Genomic DNA, 16,294 nt, shown 5'->3' on the forward strand with positions numbered 1-16,294 from the left:
TTACAGTTTGGACAGTGCAGCAGACGCTTAACTGAGCCAGCTTTCATATTTAGTTCAATCATGAACATAACAAGCTTTATCACTTGCTATTATTCATAGAAATACACATAAAATACATAAATGCATTTTCTTTTTTCATTTTATACCTATTTTTATTGGGTATTTTGACCTTTTTAGGTAGGGAAATGTCTGGGACTTAGCCGAGGGCAACTGGAGAAGGGTTGTTGATGGCAAAACAGGTAATAATACTAAATTATTATCATGTACACAAGCAAATAAGCATAGTTATGATGTTTAAGGTGTAAAATACTGTCATAATATGGTTTGTGGTCACTCAAATCCTTGCCGTCGTGCAATTCCCCGTGCAGTTTGTATTGATAGCTCCGTGTCCTGACAAGTAAAGCTCGTGCTTTGTTGGCAGCAGAAGTTGGCACTTAACAGGTTTATCCTTGCTCCTAAGCATGTATGCAGTACATCTGAGTTGATATGCTACTTGCAACCCTACAATTAGCTTGTGTTTGGTATTGTTTCCTCACAATATGCTTACAGTCATGGTCCCGGCTTGAAAGGATGTGGCGTCCGACTTAAACATAGGATTGTTGTAGCAAGTGTCCCCTTCATCATTTACCTTAGAGGGATCTTTTTGCCAAAATTTGGCATTTCAGCAACCAGTTTTGTTTTTTATTTGGTACATGCTTCTCTCATTCAGTGATTTAAGGGAAGTATTGACCTTATTCGCTTGTCTTTGCATACAAAGGTGACATGGATCAATGATATTTGCTGTGTTGAGAATTCTGCGGGAAGCTGTGTCCCCAAAAGAAGTACCAGAAACCCCTTTCAGGAAGCTTGCATTGATCTGAACTGCCTTTCTGCCCCTGTTACAACATGAAACCTCATTTCTAAGCTTATAATGCTTTCCTACATGTGTGTGTCTTGTTCATTTTAACCTTTCCTTCCATTCTAAACCCCCAAAATGAGCATTTTTGACTTTGGCTCGGTTATGAAGCGCCATTTTGACCAGATTGCCACCATCAAAATAGTCAAAAGTACTTATTTTGTGCCCAAAATATGAAATTTTGTATTCTCTTTAACCTCTTAATGAGAGCTGGCAGTGAATATTGACCATCTTCTTCAGTTTAAAGACACCCATGACATTATATGCTAGAATATATAATTGGCAGCTGGTAAACAAATTGGCTCCGAGCAACAAGGCGCTTTCAAGATTTCACACTTTTATTGGTGCGAAACAACAAGTTATTGGAAGCTTATGGATTTCTACACTTCAAAGTATCTTTGATCTCTCATTTTCACCAATTTGCTTATTGTCTGTGATGAAATTGGATTTTTTTTTGCTTTGAAATTGACATTTTTGGGGTGATTTAAAAAAAAAAAGAACAAAAAAGGCATTATCAAAATTGCTTTGAGTGAAAATATCTAACAAATTCATTCTTTCCCCACCCCGCATAAGCCCCACGTGCCTGTCCATTTGGTTTGTTTTGGTATTTTGTTGCATATATTGAACACAACAACTTTAAATCTTAAAGGGACATTTAAGCTTTAACAGGCCAAAAATTGCCTTCTTCGGACCGAAAACACCCGCGTGTGAAAATATGATATAAAATGGCAAAATGGGCAGATAATCCAGCCAAACTTAATATTTTGCTGCAATATGCATAGGAAGATAATAATATGCAAGAAAAACACATTTAAATCAGAAAAAATTTCTCCTTTAGGTTACAATATACTAAAATATTTTGGAGTGCAATGCTATACTCTCTAAAAACATGAACATCATTTATAAGAAGACACAATTCTCTGTAGGGGCACTTGCCATGGCTTTATTTTAGAATGTTTCTTTGTGCATGTGGTAGGGAAAACATTGATGTTTAACAGAAATGCACTCTTTTGCTTGAAGGTTGGAGACTACATGAGACTTTGACAGATGGCGGGAAACCCTTCTCAACTGGTACGAAGCCGGATAATAGATGGCCATAAAACAGTGACCGCTGATTCGCGTCGAATTCTTTCTTGCACAACGTATGACCCCCCATTTTTATTGTTTAAATCATTGCGGCTTGGAATGCTCTTTAAGAAAAGGTATGGTTATGGGGATGTCTATGCGCAAAAGTTTGACTTTATTTTTTGTTAAAGTTATTGCTTTCACATTGAATTTGTGTAGGAAATCTTTTAGTATATTGTGACCTAAACTAACTTTAGGTAAAAATGAAATATCATCTGCAAGTGCAAAATATGACTGTGAAAGCTGATTTTTGGTCATTTCTTAGCAAAAGAGAAGAATATAAGTGCATTAAATGCATGATTTCAGATTATTTGACCTTGAATAGTCGTTTTTCAAGTTGACCCCCACCCTTATATAGCCGAATAAGGGCTAAATTGCTTTCCGACTTAAATTCAAAGGCATTCTGGTTGACCGTGTAGCGTTAATGTGCAACATGAAGTCAGAATTCAACGCCAGGGACTCCGTGATCCAGTAACGCAACAATAGCTTGTGCGTAAAGCATGAACATTCAAACAGAGCCCCATTTCACCGACATGAAATGGCGGACATTTTTACAGTTTGGACAGTGCAGCAGACGCTTAACTGAGCCAGCTTTCATATTTAGTTCAATCATGAACATAACAAGCTTTATCACTTGCTATTATTCATAGAAATACACATAAAATACATAAATGCATTTTCTTTTTTCATTTTATACCTATTTTTATTGGGTATTTTGACCTTTTTAGGTAGGGAAATGTCTGGGACTTAGCCGAGGGCAACTGGAGAAGGGTTGTTGATGGCAAAACAGGTAATAATACTAAATTATTATCATGTACACAAGCAAATAAGCATAGTTATGATGTTTAAGGTGTAAAATACTGTCATAATATGGTTTGTGGTCACTCAAATCCTTGCCGTCGTGCAATTCCCCGTGCAGTTTGTATTGATAGCTCCGTGTCCTGACAAGTAAAGCTCGTGCTTTGTTGGCAGCAGAAGTTGGCACTTAACAGGTTTATCCTTGCTCCTAAGCATGTATGCAGTACATCTGAGTTGATATGCTACTTGCAACCCTACAATTAGCTTGTGTTTGGTATTGTTTCCTCACAATATGCTTACAGTCATGGTCCCGGCTTGAAAGGATGTGGCGTCCGACTTAAACATAGGATTGTTGTAGCAAGTGTCCCCTTCATCATTTACCTTAGAGGGATCTTTTTGCCAAAATTTGGCATTTCAGCAACCAGTTTTGTTTTTTATTTGGTACATGCTTCTCTCATTCAGTGATTTAAGGGAAGTATTGACCTTATTCGCTTGTCTTTGCATACAAAGGTGACATGGATCAATGATATTTGCTGTGTTGAGAATTCTGCGGGAAGCTGTGTCCCCAAAAGAAGTACCAGAAACCCCTTTCAGGAAGCTTGCATTGATCTGAACTGCCTTTCTGCCCCTGTTACAACATGAAACCTCATTTCTAAGCTTATAATGCTTTCCTACATGTGTGTGTCTTGTTCATTTTAACCTTTCCTTCCATTCTAAACCCCCAAAATGAGCATTTTTGACTTTGGCTCGGTTATGAAGCGCCATTTTGACCAGATTGCCACCATCAAAATAGTCAAAAGTACTTATTTTGTGCCCAAAATATGAAATTTTGTATTCTCTTTAACCTCTTAATGAGAGCTGGCAGTGAATATTGACCATCTTCTTCAGTTTAAAGACACCCATGACATTATATGCTAGAATATATAATTGGCAGCTGGTAAACAAATTGGCTCCGAGCAACAAGGCGCTTTCAAGATTTCACACTTTTATTGGTGCGAAACAACAAGTTATTGGAAGCTTATGGATTTCTACACTTCAAAGTATCTTTGATCTCTCATTTTCACCAATTTGCTTATTGTCTGTGATGAAATTGGATTTTTTTTGCTTTGAAATTGACATTTTTGGGGTGATTTAAAAAAAAAAAGAACAAAAAAGGCATTATCAAAATTGCTTTGAGTGAAAATATCTAACAAATTCATTCTTTCCCCACCCCGCATAAGCCCCACGTGCCTGTCCATTTGGTTTGTTTTGGTATTTTGTTGCATATATTGAACACAACAACTTTAAATCTTAAAGGGACATTTAAGCTTTAACAGGCCAAAAATTGCCTTCTTCGGACCGAAAACACCCGCGTGTGAAAATATGATATAAAATGGCAAAATGGGCAGATAATCCAGCCAAACTTAATATTTTGCTGCAATATGCATAGGAAGATAATAATATGCAAGAAAAACACATTTAAATCAGAAAAAATTTCTCCTTTAGGTTACAATATACTAAAATATTTTGGAGTGCAATGCTATACTCTCTAAAAACATGAACATCATTTATAAGAAGACACAATTCTCTGTAGGGGCACTTGCCATGGCTTTATTTTAGAATGTTTCTTTGTGCATGTGGTAGGGAAAACATTGATGTTTAACAGAAATGCACTCTTTTGCTTGAAGGTTGGAGACTACATGAGACTTTGACAGATGGCGGGAAACCCTTCTCAACTGGTACGAAGCCGGATAATAGATGGCCATAAAACAGTGACCGCTGATTCGCGTCGAATTCTTTCTTGCACAACGTATGACCCCCCATTTTTATTGTTTAAATCATTGCGGCTTGGAATGCTCTTTAAGAAAAGGTATGGTTATGGGGATGTCTATGCGCAAAAGTTTGACTTTATTTTTTGTTAAAGTTATTGCTTTCACATTGAATTTGTGTAGGAAATCTTTTAGTATATTGTGACCTAAACTAACTTTAGGTAAAAATGAAATATCATCTGCAAGTGCAAAATATGACTGTGAAAGCTGATTTTTGGTCATTTCTTAGCAAAAGAGAAGAATATAAGTGCATTAAATGCATGATTTCAGATTATTTGACCTTGAATAGTCGTTTTTCAAGTTGACCCCCACCCTTATATAGCCGAATAAGGGCTAAATTGCTTTCCGACTTAAATTCAAAGGCATTCTGGTTGACCGTGTAGCGTTAATGTGCAACATGAAGTCAGAATTCAACGCCAGGGACTCCGTGATCCAGTAACGCAACAATAGCTTGTGCGTAAAGCATGAACATTCAAACAGAGCCCCATTTCACCGACATGAAATGGCGGACATTTTTACAGTTTGGACAGTGCAGCAGACGCTTAACTGAGCCAGCTTTCATATTTAGTTCAATCATGAACATAACAAGCTTTATCACTTGCTATTATTCATAGAAATACACATAAAATACATAAATGCATTTTCTTTTTTCATTTTATACCTATTTTTATTGGGTATTTTGACCTTTTTAGGTAGGGAAATGTCTGGGACTTAGCCGAGGGCAACTGGAGAAGGGTTGTTGATGGCAAAACAGGTAATAATACTAAATTATTATCATGTACACAAGCAAATAAGCATAGTTATGATGTTTAAGGTGTAAAATACTGTCATAATATGGTTTGTGGTCACTCAAATCCTTGCCGTCGTGCAATTCCCCGTGCAGTTTGTATTGATAGCTCCGTGTCCTGACAAGTAAAGCTCGTGCTTTGTTGGCAGCAGAAGTTGGCACTTAACAGGTTTATCCTTGCTCCTAAGCATGTATGCAGTACATCTGAGTTGATATGCTACTTGCAACCCTACAATTAGCTTGTGTTTGGTATTGTTTCCTCACAATATGCTTACAGTCATGGTCCCGGCTTGAAAGGATGTGGCGTCCGACTTAAACATAGGATTGTTGTAGCAAGTGTCCCCTTCATCATTTACCTTAGAGGGATCTTTTTGCCAAAATTTGGCATTTCAGCAACCAGTTTTGTTTTTTATTTGGTACATGCTTCTCTCATTCAGTGATTTAAGGGAAGTATTGACCTTATTCGCTTGTCTTTGCATACAAAGGTGACATGGATCAATGATATTTGCTGTGTTGAGAATTCTGCGGGAAGCTGTGTCCCCAAAAGAAGTACCAGAAACCCCTTTCAGGAAGCTTGCATTGATCTGAACTGCCTTTCTGCCCCTGTTACAACATGAAACCTCATTTCTAAGCTTATAATGCTTTCCTACATGTGTGTGTCTTGTTCATTTTAACCTTTCCTTCCATTCTAAACCCCCAAAATGAGCATTTTTGACTTTGGCTCGGTTATGAAGCGCCATTTTGACCAGATTGCCACCATCAAAATAGTCAAAAGTACTTATTTTGTGCCCAAAATATGAAATTTTGTATTCTCTTTAACCTCTTAATGAGAGCTGGCAGTGAATATTGACCATCTTCTTCAGTTTAAAGACACCCATGACATTATATGCTAGAATATATAATTGGCAGCTGGTAAACAAATTGGCTCCGAGCAACAAGGCGCTTTCAAGATTTCACACTTTTATTGGTGCGAAACAACAAGTTATTGGAAGCTTATGGATTTCTACACTTCAAAGTATCTTTGATCTCTCATTTTCACCAATTTGCTTATTGTCTGTGATGAAATTGGATTTTTTTTTGCTTTGAAATTGACATTTTTGGGGTGATTTAAAAAAAAAAAGAACAAAAAAGGCATTATCAAAATTGCTTTGAGTGAAAATATCTAACAAATTCATTCTTTCCCCACCCCGCATAAGCCCCACGTGCCTGTCCATTTGGTTTGTTTTGGTATTTTGTTGCATATATTGAACACAACAACTTTAAATCTTAAAGGGACATTTAAGCTTTAACAGGCCAAAAATTGCCTTCTTCGGACCGAAAACACCCGCGTGTGAAAATATGATATAAAATGGCAAAATGGGCAGATAATCCAGCCAAACTTAATATTTTGCTGCAATATGCATAGGAAGATAATAATATGCAAGAAAAACACATTTAAATCAGAAAAAATTTCTCCTTTAGGTTACAATATACTAAAATATTTTGGAGTGCAATGCTATACTCTCTAAAAACATGAACATCATTTATAAGAAGACACAATTCTCTGTAGGGGCACTTGCCATGGCTTTATTTTAGAATGTTTCTTTGTGCATGTGGTAGGGAAAACATTGATGTTTAACAGAAATGCACTCTTTTGCTTGAAGGTTGGAGACTACATGAGACTTTGACAGATGGCGGGAAACCCTTCTCAACTGGTACGAAGCCGGATAATAGATGGCCATAAAACAGTGACCGCTGATTCGCGTCGAATTCTTTCTTGCACAACGTATGACCCCCCATTTTTATTGTTTAAATCATTGCGGCTTGGAATGCTCTTTAAGAAAAGGTATGGTTATGGGGATGTCTATGCGCAAAAGTTTGACTTTATTTTTTGTTAAAGTTATTGCTTTCACATTGAATTTGTGTAGGAAATCTTTTAGTATATTGTGACCTAAACTAACTTTAGGTAAAAATGAAATATCATCTGCAAGTGCAAAATATGACTGTGAAAGCTGATTTTTGGTCATTTCTTAGCAAAAGAGAAGAATATAAGTGCATTAAATGCATGATTTCAGATTATTTGACCTTGAATAGTCGTTTTTCAAGTTGACCCCCACCCTTATATAGCCGAATAAGGGCTAAATTGCTTTCCGACTTAAATTCAAAGGCATTCTGGTTGACCGTGTAGCGTTAATGTGCAACATGAAGTCAGAATTCAACGCCAGGGACTCCGTGATCCAGTAACGCAACAATAGCTTGTGCGTAAAGCATGAACATTCAAACAGAGCCCCATTTCACCGACATGAAATGGCGGACATTTTTACAGTTTGGACAGTGCAGCAGACGCTTAACTGAGCCAGCTTTCATATTTAGTTCAATCATGAACATAACAAGCTTTATCACTTGCTATTATTCATAGAAATACACATAAAATACATAAATGCATTTTCTTTTTTCATTTTATACCTATTTTTATTGGGTATTTTGACCTTTTTAGGTAGGGAAATGTCTGGGACTTAGCCGAGGGCAACTGGAGAAGGGTTGTTGATGGCAAAACAGGTAATAATACTAAATTATTATCATGTACACAAGCAAATAAGCATAGTTATGATGTTTAAGGTGTAAAATACTGTCATAATATGGTTTGTGGTCACTCAAATCCTTGCCGTCGTGCAATTCCCCGTGCAGTTTGTATTGATAGCTCCGTGTCCTGACAAGTAAAGCTCGTGCTTTGTTGGCAGCAGAAGTTGGCACTTAACAGGTTTATCCTTGCTCCTAAGCATGTATGCAGTACATCTGAGTTGATATGCTACTTGCAACCCTACAATTAGCTTGTGTTTGGTATTGTTTCCTCACAATATGCTTACAGTCATGGTCCCGGCTTGAAAGGATGTGGCGTCCGACTTAAACATAGGATTGTTGTAGCAAGTGTCCCCTTCATCATTTACCTTAGAGGGATCTTTTTGCCAAAATTTGGCATTTCAGCAACCAGTTTTGTTTTTTATTTGGTACATGCTTCTCTCATTCAGTGATTTAAGGGAAGTATTGACCTTATTCGCTTGTCTTTGCATACAAAGGTGACATGGATCAATGATATTTGCTGTGTTGAGAATTCTGCGGGAAGCTGTGTCCCCAAAAGAAGTACCAGAAACCCCTTTCAGGAAGCTTGCATTGATCTGAACTGCCTTTCTGCCCCTGTTACAACATGAAACCTCATTTCTAAGCTTATAATGCTTTCCTACATGTGTGTGTCTTGTTCATTTTAACCTTTCCTTCCATTCTAAACCCCCAAAATGAGCATTTTTGACTTTGGCTCGGTTATGAAGCGCCATTTTGACCAGATTGCCACCATCAAAATAGTCAAAAGTACTTATTTTGTGCCCAAAATATGAAATTTTGTATTCTCTTTAACCTCTTAATGAGAGCTGGCAGTGAATATTGACCATCTTCTTCAGTTTAAAGACACCCATGACATTATATGCTAGAATATATAATTGGCAGCTGGTAAACAAATTGGCTCCGAGCAACAAGGCGCTTTCAAGATTTCACACTTTTATTGGTGCGAAACAACAAGTTATTGGAAGCTTATGGATTTCTACACTTCAAAGTATCTTTGATCTCTCATTTTCACCAATTTGCTTATTGTCTGTGATGAAATTGGATTTTTTTTTGCTTTGAAATTGACATTTTTGGGGTGATTTAAAAAAAAAAAGAACAAAAAAGGCATTATCAAAATTGCTTTGAGTGAAAATATCTAACAAATTCATTCTTTCCCCACCCCGCATAAGCCCCACGTGCCTGTCCATTTGGTTTGTTTTGGTATTTTGTTGCATATATTGAACACAACAACTTTAAATCTTAAAGGGACATTTAAGCTTTAACAGGCCAAAAATTGCCTTCTTCGGACCGAAAACACCCGCGTGTGAAAATATGATATAAAATGGCAAAATGGGCAGATAATCCAGCCAAACTTAATATTTTGCTGCAATATGCATAGGAAGATAATAATATGCAAGAAAAACACATTTAAATCAGAAAAAATTTCTCCTTTAGGTTACAATATACTAAAATATTTTGGAGTGCAATGCTATACTCTCTAAAAACATGAACATCATTTATAAGAAGACACAATTCTCTGTAGGGGCACTTGCCATGGCTTTATTTTAGAATGTTTCTTTGTGCATGTGGTAGGGAAAACATTGATGTTTAACAGAAATGCACTCTTTTGCTTGAAGGTTGGAGACTACATGAGACTTTGACAGATGGCGGGAAACCCTTCTCAACTGGTACGAAGCCGGATAATAGATGGCCATAAAACAGTGACCGCTGATTCGCGTCGAATTCTTTCTTGCACAACGTATGACCCCCCATTTTTATTGTTTAAATCATTGCGGCTTGGAATGCTCTTTAAGAAAAGGTATGGTTATGGGGATGTCTATGCGCAAAAGTTTGACTTTATTTTTTGTTAAAGTTATTGCTTTCACATTGAATTTGTGTAGGAAATCTTTTAGTATATTGTGACCTAAACTAACTTTAGGTAAAAATGAAATATCATCTGCAAGTGCAAAATATGACTGTGAAAGCTGATTTTTGGTCATTTCTTAGCAAAAGAGAAGAATATAAGTGCATTAAATGCATGATTTCAGATTATTTGACCTTGAATAGTCGTTTTTCAAGTTGACCCCCACCCTTATATAGCCGAATAAGGGCTAAATTGCTTTCCGACTTAAATTCAAAGGCATTCTGGTTGACCGTGTAGCGTTAATGTGCAACATGAAGTCAGAATTCAACGCCAGGGACTCCGTGATCCAGTAACGCAACAATAGCTTGTGCGTAAAGCATGAACATTCAAACAGAGCCCCATTTCACCGACATGAAATGGCGGACATTTTTACAGTTTGGACAGTGCAGCAGACGCTTAACTGAGCCAGCTTTCATATTTAGTTCAATCATGAACATAACAAGCTTTATCACTTGCTATTATTCATAGAAATACACATAAAATACATAAATGCATTTTCTTTTTTCATTTTATACCTATTTTTATTGGGTATTTTGACCTTTTTAGGTAGGGAAATGTCTGGGACTTAGCCGAGGGCAACTGGAGAAGGGTTGTTGATGGCAAAACAGGTAATAATACTAAATTATTATCATGTACACAAGCAAATAAGCATAGTTATGATGTTTAAGGTGTAAAATACTGTCATAATATGGTTTGTGGTCACTCAAATCCTTGCCGTCGTGCAATTCCCCGTGCAGTTTGTATTGATAGCTCCGTGTCCTGACAAGTAAAGCTCGTGCTTTGTTGGCAGCAGAAGTTGGCACTTAACAGGTTTATCCTTGCTCCTAAGCATGTATGCAGTACATCTGAGTTGATATGCTACTTGCAACCCTACAATTAGCTTGTGTTTGGTATTGTTTCCTCACAATATGCTTACAGTCATGGTCCCGGCTTGAAAGGATGTGGCGTCCGACTTAAACATAGGATTGTTGTAGCAAGTGTCCCCTTCATCATTTACCTTAGAGGGATCTTTTTGCCAAAATTTGGCATTTCAGCAACCAGTTTTGTTTTTTATTTGGTACATGCTTCTCTCATTCAGTGATTTAAGGGAAGTATTGACCTTATTCGCTTGTCTTTGCATACAAAGGTGACATGGATCAATGATATTTGCTGTGTTGAGAATTCTGCGGGAAGCTGTGTCCCCAAAAGAAGTACCAGAAACCCCTTTCAGGAAGCTTGCATTGATCTGAACTGCCTTTCTGCCCCTGTTACAACATGAAACCTCATTTCTAAGCTTATAATGCTTTCCTACATGTGTGTGTCTTGTTCATTTTAACCTTTCCTTCCATTCTAAACCCCCAAAATGAGCATTTTTGACTTTGGCTCGGTTATGAAGCGCCATTTTGACCAGATTGCCACCATCAAAATAGTCAAAAGTACTTATTTTGTGCCCAAAATATGAAATTTTGTATTCTCTTTAACCTCTTAATGAGAGCTGGCAGTGAATATTGACCATCTTCTTCAGTTTAAAGACACCCATGACATTATATGCTAGAATATATAATTGGCAGCTGGTAAACAAATTGGCTCCGAGCAACAAGGCGCTTTCAAGATTTCACACTTTTATTGGTGCGAAACAACAAGTTATTGGAAGCTTATGGATTTCTACACTTCAAAGTATCTTTGATCTCTCATTTTCACCAATTTGCTTATTGTCTGTGATGAAATTGGATTTTTTTTTGCTTTGAAATTGACATTTTTGGGGTGATTTAAAAAAAAAAAGAACAAAAAAGGCATTATCAAAATTGCTTTGAGTGAAAATATCTAACAAATTCATTCTTTCCCCACCCCGCATAAGCCCCACGTGCCTGTCCATTTGGTTTGTTTTGGTATTTTGTTGCATATATTGAACACAACAACTTTAAATCTTAAAGGGACATTTAAGCTTTAACAGGCCAAAAATTGCCTTCTTCGGACCGAAAACACCCGCGTGTGAAAATATGATATAAAATGGCAAAATGGGCAGATAATCCAGCCAAACTTAATATTTTGCTGCAATATGCATAGGAAGATAATAATATGCAAGAAAAACACATTTAAATCAGAAAAAATTTCTCCTTTAGGTTACAATATACTAAAATATTTTGGAGTGCAATGCTATACTCTCTAAAAACATGAACATCATTTATAAGAAGACACAATTCTCTGTAGGGGCACTTGCCATGGCTTTATTTTAGAATGTTTCTTTGTGCATGTGGTAGGGAAAACATTGATGTTTAACAGAAATGCACTCTTTTGCTTGAAGGTTGGAGACTACATGAGACTTTGACAGATGGCGGGAAACCCTTCTCAACTGGTACGAAGCCGGATAATAGATGGCCATAAAACAGTGACCGCTGATTCGCGTCGAATTCTTTCTTGCACAACGTATGACCCCCCATTTTTATTGTTTAAATCATTGCGGCTTGGAATGCTCTTTAAGAAAAGGTATGGTTATGGGGATGTCTATGCGCAAAAGTTTGACTTTATTTTTTGTTAAAGTTATTGCTTTCACATTGAATTTGTGTAGGAAATCTTTTAGTATATTGTGACCTAAACTAACTTTAGGTAAAAATGAAATATCATCTGCAAGTGCAAAATATGACTGTGAAAGCTGATTTTTGGTCATTTCTTAGCAAAAGAGAAGAATATAAGTGCATTAAATGCATGATTTCAGATTATTTGACCTTGAATAGTCGTTTTTCAAGTTGACCCCCACCCTTATATAGCCGAATAAGGGCTAAATTGCTTTCCGACTTAAATTCAAAGGCATTCTGGTTGACCGTGTAGCGTTAATGTGCAACATGAAGTCAGAATTCAACGCCAGGGACTCCGTGATCCAGTAACGCAACAATAGCTTGTGCGTAAAGCATGAACATTCAAACAGAGCCCCATTTCACCGACATGAAATGGCGGACATTTTTACAGTTTGGACAGTGCAGCAGACGCTTAACTGAGCCAGCTTTCATATTTAGTTCAATCATGAACATAACAAGCTTTATCACTTGCTATTATTCATAGAAATACACATAAAATACATAAATGCATTTTCTTTTTTCATTTTATACCTATTTTTATTGGGTATTTTGACCTTTTTAGGTAGGGAAATGTCTGGGACTTAGCCGAGGGCAACTGGAGAAGGGTTGTTGATGGCAAAACAGGTAATAATACTAAATTATTATCATGTACACAAGCAAATAAGCATAGTTATGATGTTTAAGGTGTAAAATACTGTCATAATATGGTTTGTGGTCACTCAAATCCTTGCCGTCGTGCAATTCCCCGTGCAGTTTGTATTGATAGCTCCGTGTCCTGACAAGTAAAGCTCGTGCTTTGTTGGCAGCAGAAGTTGGCACTTAACAGGTTTATCCTTGCTCCTAAGCATGTATGCAGTACATCTGAGTTGATATGCTACTTGCAACCCTACAATTAGCTTGTGTTTGGTATTGTTTCCTCACAATATGCTTACAGTCATGGTCCCGGCTTGAAAGGATGTGGCGTCCGACTTAAACATAGGATTGTTGTAGCAAGTGTCCCCTTCATCATTTACCTTAGAGGGATCTTTTTGCCAAAATTTGGCATTTCAGCAACCAGTTTTGTTTTTTATTTGGTACATGCTTCTCTCATTCAGTGATTTAAGGGAAGTATTGACCTTATTCGCTTGTCTTTGCATACAAAGGTGACATGGATCAATGATATTTGCTGTGTTGAGAATTCTGCGGGAAGCTGTGTCCCCAAAAGAAGTACCAGAAACCCCTTTCAGGAAGCTTGCATTGATCTGAACTGCCTTTATGCCCCTGTTACAACATGAAACCTCATTTCTAAGCTTATAATGCTTTCCTACATGTGTGTGTCTTGTTCATTTTAACCTTTCCTTCCATTCTAAACCCCCAAAATGAGCATTTTTGACTTTGGCTCGGTTATGAAGCGCCATTTTGACCAGATTGCCACCATCAAAATAGTCAAAAGTACTTATTTTGTGCCCAAAATATGAAATTTTGTATTCTCTTTAACCTCTTATGAGAGCTGGCAGTGAATATTGACCATCTTCTTCAGTTTAAAGACACCCATGACATTATATGCTAGAATATATAATTGGCAGCTGGTAAACAAATTGGCTCCGAGCAACAAGGCGCTTTCAAGATTTCACACTTTTATTGGTGCGAAACAACAAGTTATTGGAAGCTTATGGATTTCTACACTTCAAAGTATCTTTGATCTCTCATTTTCACCAATTTGCTTATTGTCTGTGATGAAATTGGATTTTTTTTTGCTTTGAAATTGACATTTTTGGGGTGATTTAAAAAAAAAAAGAACAAAAAAGGCATTATCAAAATTGCTTTGAGTGAAAATATCTAACAAATTCATTCTTTCCCCACCCCGCATAAGCCCCACGTGCCTGTCCATTTGGTTTGTTTTGGTATTTTGTTGCATATATTGAACACAACAACTTTAAATCTTAAAGGGACATTTAAGCTTTAACAGGCCAAAAATTGCCTTCTTCGGACCGAAAACACCCGCTTGTGAAAATATGATATAAAATGGCAAAATGGGCAGATAATCCAGCCAAACTTAATATTTTGCTGCAATATGCATAGGAAGATAATAATATGCAAGAAAAACACATTTAAATCAGAATAAATTTCTCCTTTAGGTTACAATATACTAAAATATTTTGGAGTGCAATGCTATACTCTCTAAAAACATGAACATCATTTATAAGAAGACACAATTCTCTGTAGGGGCACTTGCCATGGCTTTATTTTAGAATGTTTCTTTGTGCATGTGGTAGGGAAAACATTGATGTTTAACAGAAATGCACTCTTTTGCTTGAAGGTTGGAGACTACATGAGACTTTGACAGATGGCGGGAAACCCTTCTCAACTGGTACGAAGCCGGATAATAGATGGCCATAAAACAGTGACCGCTGATTCGCGTCGAATTCTTTCTTGCATAACGTATGACCCCCCATTTTTATTGTTTAAATCATTGCGGCTTGGAATGCTCTTTAAGAAAAGGTATGGTTATTGGGATGTCTATGCGCAAAAGTTTGACTTTATTTTTTGTTAAAGTTATTGCTTTCACATTGAATTTGTGTAGGAAATCTTTTAGTATATTGTGACCTAGAGAAGCATTACGCTTTCTTGTAATTTATCATTGGAACAAAACGTGACTTTGGGTTAAACAAATTAAAAATAACGCGGTTACAACTTTCGGTTTGTAAGAAAATATATTTCAGCTTAAAACAATATAACCATAGTTAAACGTATGCACACATGACAATTTTATCAACGTATCAAGTAATTCACATCAACAGATGAAGCGAAAGTAGTGTAATGGCGAAATCACGTGGAACCGATTTCAAAATTTGCATGCCCGAACATGAACTGTCAATCAGACGAAGCCGAAGTGTAAACACTGGTAAAGGTGAAGTGAACACATCGGTCGTTGTGGATATCACTGAGCGATCGAGTTCCAGAGGCAATGCAGTACACAAAATGAGCGTTAAAGAGTCCGCCCCACCCCATCTGCTTATGCAGAATGTTAGAGACATCCGCAAGCGTCTTATGGAAACGGAGAAAACACTGAATAAGATTTCCAAAGCAGAGGCAAAAGTTGAGAAGTAAGTGTTTTTGGTGTTTCCTATAAAACAAATCACCACTGAAGAGACCTGAATATGAAACTAATTCTGATAACATATTTTTTTTGGATTGGTTACCAGACATTCCCAAAAGTATTTAAAGTCCACAGGACATTCGGTCCTGTGGACTTAAAAAACTTGCAGGACCGGACTGGGATTCATAGGACCAAAACATCACGTTAACAACTCAAATTTATTGACGTAATGCTAATTGAAAAAATTAAATAAAAAATAAACAACACAACACTGAACAATGAAAACAAACAACAACACACAGTATTCAAAAGAAAAATATTTAAACCAAAATGTTTAAATGAATGCAACTTCTCAATTGGCAATTCAAAAATTGTATGCTGGTAACCAATTGCTCTTAAAACAAGTGTTTTCAGATAGGGATAGTAATTTGTAGAATTTAAATAAACTATTTTTACAAACAAAACACATTTATACTTGCTAGGAATCAAAGAAGTACCTAAAACAACAGAAAATGTTTGGGATATCAATTACATCATTTAAAAGACTAAGTGTTTAAGCACAAAGCAATGATCAGAATTAAGAATATTGCAATAACAAATGTTTCCAGGTCGCGAAATTATATGACAACTACCGTGAAAATTAAACTTCAAATGTCAACAAACTGTTTACACAGATATATAAATCAATGAAAAAGCACTATGAAGCGAAATTTGATCCAGAATGAACTGTTAATACCCCAATTGCA

At 36.7% G+C, this 16,294-nt stretch overlaps 1 protein-coding gene and 1 long non-coding RNA gene across 3 annotated transcripts in view; both read left to right on the forward strand.

Moving 5' to 3' along the window:
• Positions 1-14,945, forward strand: part of LOC127837290 (uncharacterized) — a 34,201-nt gene extending 19,256 nt beyond the window's left edge. The window contains exons 9-20 of the long non-coding RNA XR_008029219.1: positions 178-239; positions 1,916-2,037; positions 2,749-2,810; positions 4,486-4,607; positions 5,319-5,380; positions 7,057-7,178; positions 7,890-7,951; positions 9,628-9,749; positions 10,461-10,522; positions 12,199-12,320; positions 13,032-13,093; positions 14,769-14,945. This is a non-coding gene — a long non-coding RNA (uncharacterized LOC127837290). The remainder of the gene's footprint in view (positions 1-177; positions 240-1,915; positions 2,038-2,748; positions 2,811-4,485; positions 4,608-5,318; positions 5,381-7,056; positions 7,179-7,889; positions 7,952-9,627; positions 9,750-10,460; positions 10,523-12,198; positions 12,321-13,031; positions 13,094-14,768) is intronic.
• Positions 14,946-15,070: 125 nt separating this feature from the next.
• LOC127837292 (coiled-coil domain-containing protein 18-like) overlaps positions 15,071-16,294 on the forward strand; it is a 90,316-nt gene continuing 89,092 nt past the window's right edge. Inside the window, exon 1 of one of the 2 annotated variants that reach the window (XM_052364205.1) lies at positions 15,071-15,555. In XM_052364205.1, the coding sequence (XP_052220165.1) occupies positions 15,269-15,555 (287 nt within the window). In that variant the 5' untranslated portion in view covers positions 15,071-15,268. The remainder of the gene's footprint in view (positions 15,556-16,294) is intronic. The other variant, XM_052364206.1, reaches the window with a different exon arrangement.

The sequence above is a fragment of the Dreissena polymorpha genome, chromosome 7, assembly GCF_020536995.1.
Source record: "Dreissena polymorpha isolate Duluth1 chromosome 7, UMN_Dpol_1.0, whole genome shotgun sequence".
Lineage (NCBI taxonomy): Eukaryota > Metazoa > Mollusca > Bivalvia > Myida > Dreissenidae > Dreissena > Dreissena polymorpha.